Source organism: Phyllostomus discolor, chromosome 10 (genome assembly GCF_004126475.2).
Source record: "Phyllostomus discolor isolate MPI-MPIP mPhyDis1 chromosome 10, mPhyDis1.pri.v3, whole genome shotgun sequence".
NCBI classification, from domain to species: Eukaryota; Metazoa; Chordata; class Mammalia; order Chiroptera; family Phyllostomidae; genus Phyllostomus; species Phyllostomus discolor.
The window spans coordinates 22,684,569-22,697,625 of NC_040912.2; the positions used below are offsets into that span (position 1 = coordinate 22,684,569).

General features: G+C 37.1%; 1 protein-coding gene across 1 annotated transcript in view; it reads right to left on the minus strand.

Annotated features, from left to right (window-relative positions):
- The window catches only part of SCIN (scinderin), a 72,515-nt gene that overhangs the window by 36,032 nt on the left and 23,426 nt on the right, over positions 1–13,057 (minus strand). Inside the window, exon 4 of the mRNA XM_028526175.2 lies at positions 10,053–10,202. Coding sequence (XP_028381976.1) covers positions 10,053–10,202 — 150 coding nt within the window. The remainder of the gene's footprint in view (positions 1–10,052; positions 10,203–13,057) is intronic.

Sequence of the window (13,057 nt, forward strand, 5' to 3'; positions counted from 1 at the left end):
TCATTTAAACTGACCCTGTAAAATGGATACCTTATCAGTAAGGTTATACAGTCTTCGTGTTGAACTTTGGTGTGACGAAGTGAAACACTATTTGAACTGTCAGTAATTTATTGTACCATATGGTTAACTACATGGTTATTGTATTTCTTAGCTTTCTTTAGAATATTTCAACTTCCCCACTAGATGAACTGGTGAGGAAAGAACTGGGTATCTGAATTAAATACTAGAAATCGAAACAGAAGATTCATTAAAATAAACAACAAATGAACAGTGCCTTGAACAGTTCTCGCACATAGTCAGCTATCAAATGGTAGATATAAACAGCTAGAGCAACTACGGGGCTCTGGAAACATTATAACCTTGCAGCATGCACTACTTGCCACTATGATTCTTTGGATTTTAGGTGGATGCTAAGTACCATTGCCTTAAAGCAAAATAAAGAAAATAATTACAACGCTGAAATGTATGACCATTCCAATGTTAGAATATGAAATGTTCAAAATCGCTGCTAATGTTACTTTTTGTAAATGTGATGTGTATAAAACCTTAGGAAGCATTAACAATGTACATGTCCTTTTGAAGTTTTGGGGAAGAATAAGACAAATATATTGGGATATGTATAGGACAAAGCACTACATCTGCATAGTTCCTTGGAGTTCATGGAGTATCACTACTCGACCCAGTGGTGAGAAAAGACAGCAGCAGGACCAGGGGCAACAGCCCAGGAAAGGGGTGGAGGCCAGCAGTCAGCTGGTTTGAGCACTAGAGTGAGAGAAGGAGTGGGTGTTGTGGTTGCTGGACACCACACGGCAGGGTGACCTGACCTGGGAAGGACGATTCTACAGGAGGGGGTACCCAGCTGCAACTCCTGGCAACGTGCATTTTCATTCACAGAATGAAAACTGTTAGACACCAGCTTTTTCTCTCTGACTGTGCTAGGTACTTTCACCCGGAGTACATATAATCTGCCTAACATGTGGGAAGGTACCACAGTAAATACGAATAAGCTTGACTCAGTTATTACTTTCCAAGAGGTTAGTTGTAACTCTCCATCTGTGGAAAGAAGGCTAGAAGAATATATGAATTATCATTATCTAAACACTAACTGCTCCTTTATAGGTGCCCTTGGTTTTAAAACTAAATCAATAGGATGACTTTATTCATATTTTCACCAACCCTGTCATCTCCCATACAGGGGACCCACTTCTCAGCCTTTTGGCTACAATTAAGTGTAGTATCCATTCTTATCAGGTTAAAATGCAGGAATGTTTGTGAAGCAATACTGTCCTCTGGAAAACAGGAAAGCAAATGGAGTAGATTTCTGGCACCATGTAGCTCACAGTTAATTGCATTAGTTATCCAAATACAATGAGCAATGAGTTAGAGCTATGATGGTCACACAGCTCCAAAGGCAGGGGCTGCCCTAGAGGAACTTAAGCAGTATTAATATGATATAAATTCTATTTGATGAAGCACTGTGGGGAACCGTGACTACAATTTGACTCTTTTTCTAAATAGATAACTCTAAAAGATAATTGAAGAACTACCTGCACTGTTCAACTCTAGATTTCACTTATAAGATATCCAGAAGAGCACATCATAACTATCTGATCAACTTGCCAAAAGGATGACTAAATGATGACTTTACTTTCAAGTTGTCAGTTGACATGACAAGATGAGCACAACCCCTATAACTGGGAGAGTTTTTGGAAGTTGATCTAGCCTGTATGCTATTGTCACATAGTCTAAAGTATATAAATTTACCATGACAAGACTTCAGGCTAATGGTGGTATCATTCTGACCATGCTTTCTGGCGTTTGTGGACCCTCACAGTCTGTTCTCACTCTCTAACTGTTTTAGATCTAATGCATCCTTATCTCCTCAAACCGACAATAAAATAAGGATGCTTTAGACTTTATTAGGAACCAACACAGTGTTAAATAAACATTTACTAACTGATACATAATACAACCATTTAACCTTTCTCCCAATTTTCTTTTTCTTTAATCCAGATTCAGGAACAATGATTGCATGCAAGGCTTGGTGTTTTATAAAAGCAAGAATCTAGCCATTCAGCAACACAGCATCTGCTTCCAATCTCCCTGTAGTATTTTTACTGCCAGTATTCCACCACTAGCATTTATAATAATTAGAGACTTAAGAAGTTCATTAAATTATATTGAAAAAAAGTCTTTCTGGGTTAGAAAATTTGGTTGCTTCCTGTGGTCATTTCAAACAATTTGCCCCTTCTTACTCTCTTTTTGATATCTACCAGATGCTGTCTTTTTAAACATGAAAAAGGACCTGATCCAAGGTGGGAGCGGAGCAGGTGGATGCTGCACTCACTGCCTCCCAGGACCAAACTGGAATTACAACTAAAATACAGAACAATCAACCTGAATAACCAGATAAAGACTAACTGAACAGAAGCCTCGTAACCCAGGATTACAGAAGCAGCCACATCAAGACTGGTGTGAAGGGTGGAGATGTGAAAAGCTCTGGCCCCATTCCCATGGGCAGTGGCTGAGATTCCAGAGGGATATTTCAGCTGCAAGGGTTCCCCCTGAGAAGAGTGGGGTCTCAGTCTCAATCCAGGCTCGCCAGCCCAGAGCACCAGAACTGGAAAGAGCTGTCCACATAATATCTACCTGTGAGAGTTGGTGGAGATTCTGTCAGCCAGAAAGAGACAAGAGCCTACGAGAGACACAGGCACACTCTTAAATGGCCAATGCACAAAAATCTTGTTTGCAGGCACTCACCCTGGGCTCCAGCACAGGGAGGGTGGAGCAGAATAGAGTTGCTTGAGGAGAGACTGGGGTTAATGGCTCTGGGAGAGAGCTTAAGGGATACTGGCTGGAGCTCCGTGCTGAGTCACTCACTTGCACTGCAAATGCCATCTTTCTTGGGCGGCACACTCTCCCCCATATGGGATCAATCTGGGGGAATACAATAGCTCCATCCTCTCAATTACCTGACTTGGAGTAGGAGCCATTTCTTCCACTTCCCAGAAAACCTGACTGGCATCTCCCCATCACAGGAGATCTGCTAGTCCCACTCTCTGGGATCCCAGTGACCCCACCCTCTCAACTTCTATTGGCTATGCCCTGCCAACATCTGGGCAGAATCCTGGACAGGCTGAGCTGTGTGGCTCTAAACAGAAGCCATTTTTTCCCTTGCACACCTAGCTATTGCAAAGCCCTTCCTTCACATGGCCAAATCTTGGTCTGTTTGGGCCTGATAAAATGTGATGGCCTCATCTTGGTGACTCTGTTAGACCCCACCCCAACACAAAAGTGTGTGAGCACCCAATGGATGGCATCTAGACTTGGTATACCCTGGAACATGTGTTGGGTAACCTCAGATCCAGCATTCACACCAAGTTTGAACCTGGATCAATCTAGTGAACACTCCTTGCCCCTACCTGGTGACTCCCTGAGAACCTACTTTATGAAACTCACATACCACCAGAGGTTCCTTCAGTGACTCAGCCTAACAGATAGCAGACAGGTGGAGGTATATCTCAAAGTGCCTTGGTATTTTAGCTGACCTGTCCCCAAGGCTGGTGCTTGGTACACAACTTGGTCCTTCCTGAAAACATCCAGGCCCAGTAGAGGCAGCCACAAACCATGGGTCCCTTTGTAGTTCCAAACCAGTTGCCTAGGGCCAGTCACAGGTAGCATTTGACATTGGTCTGAACCAGAGTACTTCCTAAGAAACCCAGAACCAACACACCCAGGGGCGAGCTTCAGACAACATTAGAACAGAATCTAATTACCTCCACAAGCGGAATATCTAAAGGGAGATCTCGGCAGGCACTAAACCCTGCTGAAGCAAATTCTGTTTTGTGAGGTCAGTATCTGCACAGCAGCTTGTGTACTGTGGTTTGAGTTGATCCTCACAGTTAGCCAGCCTGAGGGTCAACCCCGTGCATGAACAGGTCAATAGCAATCAAGACTCAATTACAACAGGAGGGACCACATAACCCACACAAGAGACATTCCTGGAGCACCCATCTCAGGTGACCAAGGAAACTGTGCCACTGGGTTTCACAGGACACCTACTACATAAAGTCACCCCACCAAGACTGAAAATCATAGAAGATCTACCTAAGACATTAAACAAACAAACAAAAAACACAAAGAGGCGGCCAAAATGGAGAAAGAAACATGCCCCCAAAGAAGAAATCACCCCCAAAAAAGCTGAATGAAATGGCGGCAAGTCATTTATCAGATATAGAGTCCAAAACAACGGAGGCAGAAGAGGGAAAAGGGGAATAAATGGGGAAGGAAGGAGACTAGACTTCGGGTGGTGACTGCACAACACACAGATGATGTGTTATAGAACTGTACACCTGAAACCTATGCAATTTTTTTATTAACCAATGTTACCCTAACACATTCAATAAAAAATAAAAATAAATAAAAATGAATAATAAAAACTAATAAAACACTGATTAATTATTGACCTTAGCAATATTTCCTCTGGGGATGTTTTAGTCTCCCTTCTAATGTTTGAATAACATACAGGGCCACCAAAAATAGTTTGGGGCCTTAGAGCTAATGAGATATTTAATTTTCCTTCGCATTCATGGATTATTCATTTGAAATATAAAAAGAACAATGAGAAAAAAAAGCTTTACATAATTTATAGGAAGCCTTTCATGTTAAATACATCTATAGTGAAGAGAAAAGAAGAACAGAGTGAAGTGTGACTTTATTTACAGGCTTTAGTTAGTTCTACTTATTGGATTATTTTCCTATGAGCTTTTAAAGGTTACTAAAGATGCAGACAAGAGGCTGACACACATTCTGTTTCCCCAGATGATCTTGCTGATACATGTCCCCATGTTCTGTCTGGTTGGTGCCCCTATGACTCTCCAAAGTGCTTTGGTTTGAAAACCAATTATGATCATCCTAAAGAAAAACCTTATTAAAATTATGTGAAAATAATATTGTGATCAGTAAATGGCTGAAATACCTCAAAATTAAGATCAAATTTTCAACAAATTCTCAGAAATTGTGTTTCAGTATTTTTAGTTTGGGGCATACTAATGTGTTTGAAAGATATGTTCTAAAAAGTCAGCATCAAATGTGGTGTAATGGTAATAGGATCATTTAACTGGTTGAACTAAGAAAAAAATACCCTATTTTCTGTAGCAACAAGAAAAATAAAGTACTTGGAATAAATTTAACCAAGGATGTAAAAGACCTGTACTCAGAAAACTACAGAACACTGAAAAAAGAAATTGAAGAACATGCAAATAAATGGAAGCATATACTATGTTTATGGATTATAAGAATTAACATCATTACATTGTCCATACTACCTAAGCAATCTATAGATTCAATGCAACTCCTATTAAAATACCAATGGCATAATTCATAGATCTAGAACAAATACTCCAAAAATTTATATGGAACTAAAAAAAGACCCCCAGTAGCCTCAGCAATCTTGAGAAAGAAGAACAAAGTTGGAGGGATCATAATACTTGATATCAAACTATGCTACAAGGACACTGGAATCCAGACAGTGTGGTACTGGCATAAAAACAGACACATTGATCAAGGGAATGGAATAGAGAGACCAGAAATAAACTCATGTCTCTATGGTCAATTAATCTGACAAAGGGGAGCATGAGCATAAAATGGAGTAAAAGCAGGAGGGAGTGGGGGAATGGTTGAAAGAAGGGGAAGGGACTAGTCAAACAACATGTATGAATGACACATGGACATTGACAAGGGAGAGGGAATTAACTGTGGGAGAGAGGGGCAGGCTGGGTGGAAGGGGGCAAAAGGGGGGAAAATTGGGATGACTGTAATAGAGTAAACAATAAAACAAAGAGCCAACAACAACAAAAAATAACTGGTTGAAAGTGCTTGATTTCAAGCCATTACTAACAATCATAAACTTTTAAAAATTTTGATAAGTAATTTTAAAAGATTCTTATAAAAATAAGTTACTTAAAAGGTCAATTTTAATTTTTTTAATCCTCACTCCAGACGTATTGTTCACTGATTTTAGAGAGAGGAGAATGGAGAGGGAGAGGGAGAGAAACATTGACCTGAGAGAGAAACATGGATCGGTTGCCTCTTGCACACACCCTGACTAGGACTGAACCCATAATCCAGGCATGCGCCCTGACTGGGAATCAAACCTGCAACCTTTCCGTTCATGAGATGGTACTCCCACCAACTGAGTCACACTGCCCAGGGAAAAAAAGGTCAATAAAAAAAACATTTTGAAAGACTTTTACATTTTCAGAATCTTTCTCTAGCAATTAGAGTTTCAGAAGAAGGAAGAACAGTCCATTATCTCAAGCAAGGTGACTGGTGTGGGTGTGCAATGAATCCATTCGAACCACTGTTGAAACCTATGAACCCCTTCTAAGAAAATATCTTTTAAATGTATAAAAAAATAACAACAAAATGCCACAATGAAAACCAATTTTATTGGACTACAACTATCAAAATATCAAAATAGATTTTAAAACAAACATGATGAAGTAATATATGAGCTTCTTCTTTAACCCAGTAAATAATATTATTGAACAGCAGGTCTAATAGCTATCATAATTACCCAGTAGTGATCAATAAGTGATATTTTGAGGTCATCTGCAATAATGATAACGCGACCTGAAGAGGCCCAGGCGCTGCTCCTGCTACTTCAGTGTGTTGACCGAATTCCCAGTGGGAGAAAATTTTCACTACAGGGTTAGTGAAAATAAAGTTGTGATTCTTTTTTTCAATCAAGTTCATGACTTCTTGAATTCTATAGTTATGGGTAGGTGCTACATTAAGAAAGCCTAAACAAACTGGTTTATCACAGGTACATAATTAATTTATCAAACAACTACTAAATGTTGTGACCAGGCTACAAAACAACATGTATGAAAACAAAAAGCCCACTGAATACTTTTTAAGGAAAAAAGTGAAGACTCTCGTTGAAAATTCAGTTCATTATGAGTGAGAGCTGTCAAATGTAATGCAGGGTATAATGACTGTGTTCGGTGGGAACAAAGTAGATGTTTTCTAGGATTTTTTAAAAAAAATCCCCAAATGAAAATCCCCTAATATATAGACACGCATCACATTTTATATCAAGCAGTGTGTCCTTTATACCTATCATTAATATTTTATAGTCAAAGTTATATTTTATACATATTTTCTTCAGGTTTGCATTTTCTTATTTTAACAGTATCATATATTAATTGGCAGCTTAAACTTTTCTAACCCAAGATGTGAGAAAGAACATACACATACACAAAGTTAAGGCCTCAACCTCAGTGGCTTCATTTCCTGGAACATGACACAAATCATTAGAATTAACAGATATTGCCCAAGAGACAAGATAGAATCGCATGTCATTGAAACTGAAAGTGACCATAGAAGCCACTTTGTCTGATGTCTCATTTTACAAAAGAGAAACTGAGACAATGGAAGGTTAAGGGACTTACTCAGACCCGAGATGATAATGAAAAAGCTTAGTCTGAGAGTGAATGAACTCTCTATCCACCACCCACTATACAAGGATGGGGCCTGTTCCTAAATCCTTTCCTACCAAAGAAGAACTTTGAAACTATTGAAACAAAAGTTATAATCAACTAAAAATACATCTTATTTATAGACTTTTATTTCCAAATATAAGAATTAGAAGACGTAAATGGTTATTACATGTCTAGAACAAAGGTCTTAAAAGAATATTAAAGATCAATAATTTGTTTTGAATAGTTTTCAGGGTCTAATTTATTAGCAATGTTATTCTATTGAAAACCCAGTTAAACCTTTACTAATTTAATTTTTTAGATGGCCTGTTGTTTTCTGATTGTAAAAGAAATATATATCTATTATAATAAATTTGAAAATACAAGGACAAATGAAGAAAATATCAAGCAGCTATATTCCAAAAATTGAAGATAATATTGGTAATATTGGTAACATTTCAGCATATTTCTTTTACATATACAGAGTTTGGCACAAATAACACCCTTTTTATTTCAAAATCTTTTATTAAGAAATCATAAGCATATAGCCCTGGCTGGCATAGCTCAGTGGATGGAGCACGGGCTGGGAACCAAAGTGTCCCAGGTTCGATTCCCAGCCAGGGTACATGCCTGGGTTGCAGGCCATAACCCCCAGCAACTGCACATTGATGTTTCTCTCTCTCTCTCTCTCTCTCTCTCTCTCCCTCTCTAAAAATAAATAAAATCTTTTAAAAAAATCATAAGCATATAAAATTCTATAACATAAGAATACCACACTCAAGCACACCATCTGACATTTTAGGTGAAATGTTCAAATTAAAACTATAAATTATCACACCCACATTATTACCCCACCAACCACACCCAAGCAAGCATTACTTCTGCTGGACCCTATATATGTATATATGAATAGACAATTATAATATAAGCCTACATATTAAGATACTATTGTATATAAATTTTTATATCCTGCCTTTTCCCTTAGCATTAGGCCTTGAGTGTCTTCCCACTGAATTAAAATTATTTTTAAAACATCATGATTGTGAAAATCTGTGTTTGGTGGTTATTAAAGTAATAAAGTTTAAAACATTATAATCAATGCAATTATCTCATATAATTTTTTATGAACAAGAACATTTATTGTAGAGTTTAAAAATAGCAAAACATTGCAAACAACCTAAAGAAAAATGGGGAAAGACTCATAGGTGGATAGCAGGATGACAGCCAAGGGTGGGAAGAGGTAGGGGGTGAAGGGATTGAGCAAAAAGGAAAAAGGATTCATGGACATGGACAACAGTGTGGCAATTGCTGGGGGAGGGAGGTATAAGGGGATTAAATACTAATGGGAAAAAATACAATAAGGATTAAATTAAAAAAATAAAATATCAGCTCCCATAAAAAAAGAAAAGAAAGTAAGTAACCTAATTATCTGGCAGGATAAAAATAAATTGTACTATATGTATATTGTTATCAGTATCTGTATGTCATACAATTTCTGATCACTGGATTATGAAGCTATCATTGGATCAGGAAACTGTAATGCATTATATTGCTCAAAATAAAAATTTTTAGAAAATATATTTACAAGACAGTCTTTAAGAAAACTTAAATGCAAATGGCTAAAATCATTGGGGAAAACTGAATACTACTACAGGAAATTACAGAAATTAAAATTCAGAGATACTATATACTACTATTAAATGCAGAAATATTAAAAAAGGTTTACAATATTATATCCTGACGAGGCTCGGTAAAGTCATGAGGGGTCTCAGTGCTTAAGGAAGGAAGCAGCATTTGTTGCAAGCTTTCAGTGCCTGGCTCACTGTAGGAATTTAATAAACATTTGCTGAATGAATAAATGGGAATCAACTTATCACCATGTATCTAGACACCTGAGTATGATCGTACCCTTTGACTGATAATCTTACTTAAGGGAACATATACAATATATAAACGCAGGGACTCACTGCAGTTTTCTTAAAGGGGAAAAATCGGTCACAACTTCATGTCCCAGCCTGGTGTAATGTAGGTAACGAAGAGCTAAGAAGACCATTTTAAAATTAATTTAACAACTATACTAAAATTATAAAAGCTTTGCACCTATAATTCTTTGTTTACAGTTATTGAAATATTTAAAAAATATTGCTTTATTTAACCTCTTGGTATAAGATTTTATTTAATTTTTAATGAAATAATTGTTAATTTCAAAATTTAAAAACGTCATAGCATTTTAAAAAATGTCAAGAAACCTAGATGAATAAACTACTTTTTCTTCCAGAATATATCTTTATAGTTACTCTCCGAAGGGTTACCTATCCATTTGTCATTGAATGTCACAGAAGACAGGTTCAAGGCTTTCTCTGATAGTTACACCAATAGTGAGAGAACACAGTCTTGACATTCTTCTTTCCCGGTACTGCAACTCAGAGAACTGTATTTCCTCTGACCTAATCTCAGCTTAAGGGGGAGAGAACTTGGTAAAACTAATACACAAATACATGCCCACACATCTCACTCCACACACATGGCTTAAGGGTGGTAACCTTTCAAAAACAACCCAGGTCACATTACCTTTATAAGTTGTCCTGGTTCACTTCCTTCTTCCACCACAATTAGTTGAGATCTTCCATTCCTTTCATTGTCCCGAATGCCAATGGCAACCTGGCTGGCCTTCAGACGCTCGTATTTGTTGCATGAAGAACCACACCATTGGTAAATTTCCTAAAAGAAAGAGGCAGATCTTTTGACCCCAGAACTATGTGGTAAACATTCAGTCCTGTTGTAATACACATTGTGATTAACTTCAAAGAAAAGAAAAGGTACAAAAAATAAAATTAAAAAAAATTATAAGGTCCTTCAGGTGGTGAGCACATACAGATGGTTTATAATAAAATTGTGGACCTGAAGTTTATATAATTTTATTAACCAATGTTCTTCCAATAAATTTAATACTACAATATTTTAAAATTATCAATTTTCAGGTATATATGATTTTATATAGTACTCAATTTTTACCTCATTCTGTATTTTGTTGCTCTCAACATTATAAAGTAAACATTTTTTCCAGTATCCAAAATTTATGTTAATAACCTATTTGTAAAGAGGAAAATAACCTACATATATTATACAAGGGTTTTCATTGCTTATGTGAGGCATTAGAAAGACACTAAATGTTCAGTAGTAGAATAATAGTTATATAAATTATGACAGAAAAAATACTTAAATATCAAAATTACACTTCAACAGCAATTTAGAGAAATAGAAACAGAACAACACTTTGATATATTATAAAGTAAATAGATTATATTAGCTGACATTCATATTAAAATGTATGTATTTTAGACTTAGGTACACTTAGGAATCCATACAAATAAAAATGTAAAATAACAAAATATCATTTTCTCCATTAAACATGGTTTAACAAAAAGAAGAAGAAGAAATTTAATAGTACCTAGGCCAGGCCTAGCGGGGTGTGAGCACAAGATATGATGTGAGTTATATAAACTGGACACAGGCTTTTTTTTTTTAAAGCACAGTTTAGCATCACGTTCAAAAATTGTGTGTGCTTTCAGAATCAGAAAATTTCACTCCTAAGAGTCTATTCTATCGTAGTCAAACATGGGACACAAAAATGAAGTAACAAAACAAAACTTTCCATCAAGAGAAATATGGCTATGTACAGGTCATTACAAGGATATTGCAGACACATTTCAGTTGTTAAAAATTGAGAACAATGTTTCATTACTGCTGTAGAAAACTATCCAAGGTAAATCATCAAGAATAAAATGCACAGTTTTAAGGAGGTACACAGTTTTAACTCACGGGGAGGGTCACATATATGCAGAAAGAAAATTTTTAATTTTCATAGTATTAAGTCACTGGTTTTTTTTCCTTTTTTAAGAAACACTATATCATTAGGTGCCTAGTATGAGCTAGATGTTGGGGATAGAGAGATGAATAAGAGAAAATGAACAAGAGAAACTGACATGTAAACAATTAATGCCAGTAATATATTTGTACTATATTGGGTTTTCACAAATGTTCCCACATGTATTGCATCTAGTTTGTCTTGAAGAGGAGGTTAGCAGAGTGGTTAAGTGTGAAGGAAACAGACCTTGGTGGCCACATACTGGTCATGTGACTTTATGTTTGCAATTTTAACAGAGCAAGAAAATTAATAACAGCAACATAAAAGAGCACCCAGGTTCAAAGACTGTCTCTTTTCTCTGATTACAAGACATTTCCAGTCCAGAGTGGCAAGGACCTATATCCAAGATTACTCTATTTAGGAAAGCTATCATTTAGAATGGGAAGGCAGATAAAGTGCTTCCCAGATAAGGTCAAGTTACAGGAGTTCATCATCACCAAGCCCTTATTATATGAAATGTTAAAGGGACTTATCTAAGAAATAGAAGATGATCAAAACTATGAACAGTAAAATGACAACAAACTCACAGCTATCAACAACCAGACCTAAAAAAAAACCCTAAAACCCCTCAAAACCAACTAAGCAAACAACTAAACAGGAACAGAATCACAGAAATGGAGGGTTATCAGCAGGGAGGGGGAAGGGGAAGAATGGGGTTAAAGGTACAGGGAATAAGAAGCATAAATGGTACAAAATAGACAGGGGAAGGTTAAGAATAGTATGGGAAATGGAGAAGCCAAAGAACTTATATGTACAACCCGTGGACATGAACTAAGCAGGGGTGGGGGATACTGGAGGGTGGGGGGTGCAGAGCAAAGAGGAATAAAGGGGAGAAAAAATGGGACTATAATAACATAATCAGTAAAATATACTTTAAAAAATAGTGATTTACTGCTTGCCTGAAGTGAGGCAGGCTCGCTTCCAGACCTGGGGCTGCAACTTTGAACCACGTGGACCCAGACCACTGGCCTCTCTGACACCCTCATGGCACCCCGTTCCTGACTGAACTATTCCACATTCCTCTTTAAGAATGAAGCATACATTTTAAAAACACAAGCTTGATAAGAAGTAGAGGACCATGCTTTGCAATCCCTTCTACCCTTGGATTTGATTGAGTTCTTCAACATTGTCAAGGGGCGTCTCTTTTCTGTTTTTAAGAGAATTGTGCACTTCTAATGTTTGCTTGCTAAACTTTTTCTACATCTGGGTGGCTGGGCTCACATTTGGAAGCAATTTGAATACCATGGCCAGGTTAGCAGTTACGAAGAGTGAGGACAAATGATTCCCAATGTTTAATCACTGAGCATTGGAATCTGATTGTGAAGTGGGAAGGTGATAAAAAAATATTTCTCAATTACAATTAACTTTCAATATTATATTAGTTTTAGATGTGCAACATAGTGGTTAGATATTTATATAACTTACGAAGTGATCCCTAGACCCCCATAAGTCCAGTACACCTGTGGCACCATACAGATTTATTACAATATTATTGACTATATTCCCTATGCTGTACTTTACATCCCTGTGACTATTTTGTAACTACCAGTTTGTACTTCTTAATCCCTTCACCTTTTTCACCCAGCCCCCTAACTTCCCTCCCATCTGTCAACCTCCAGTTTGTTCCCTGTATCTATTAGGTTTTTTC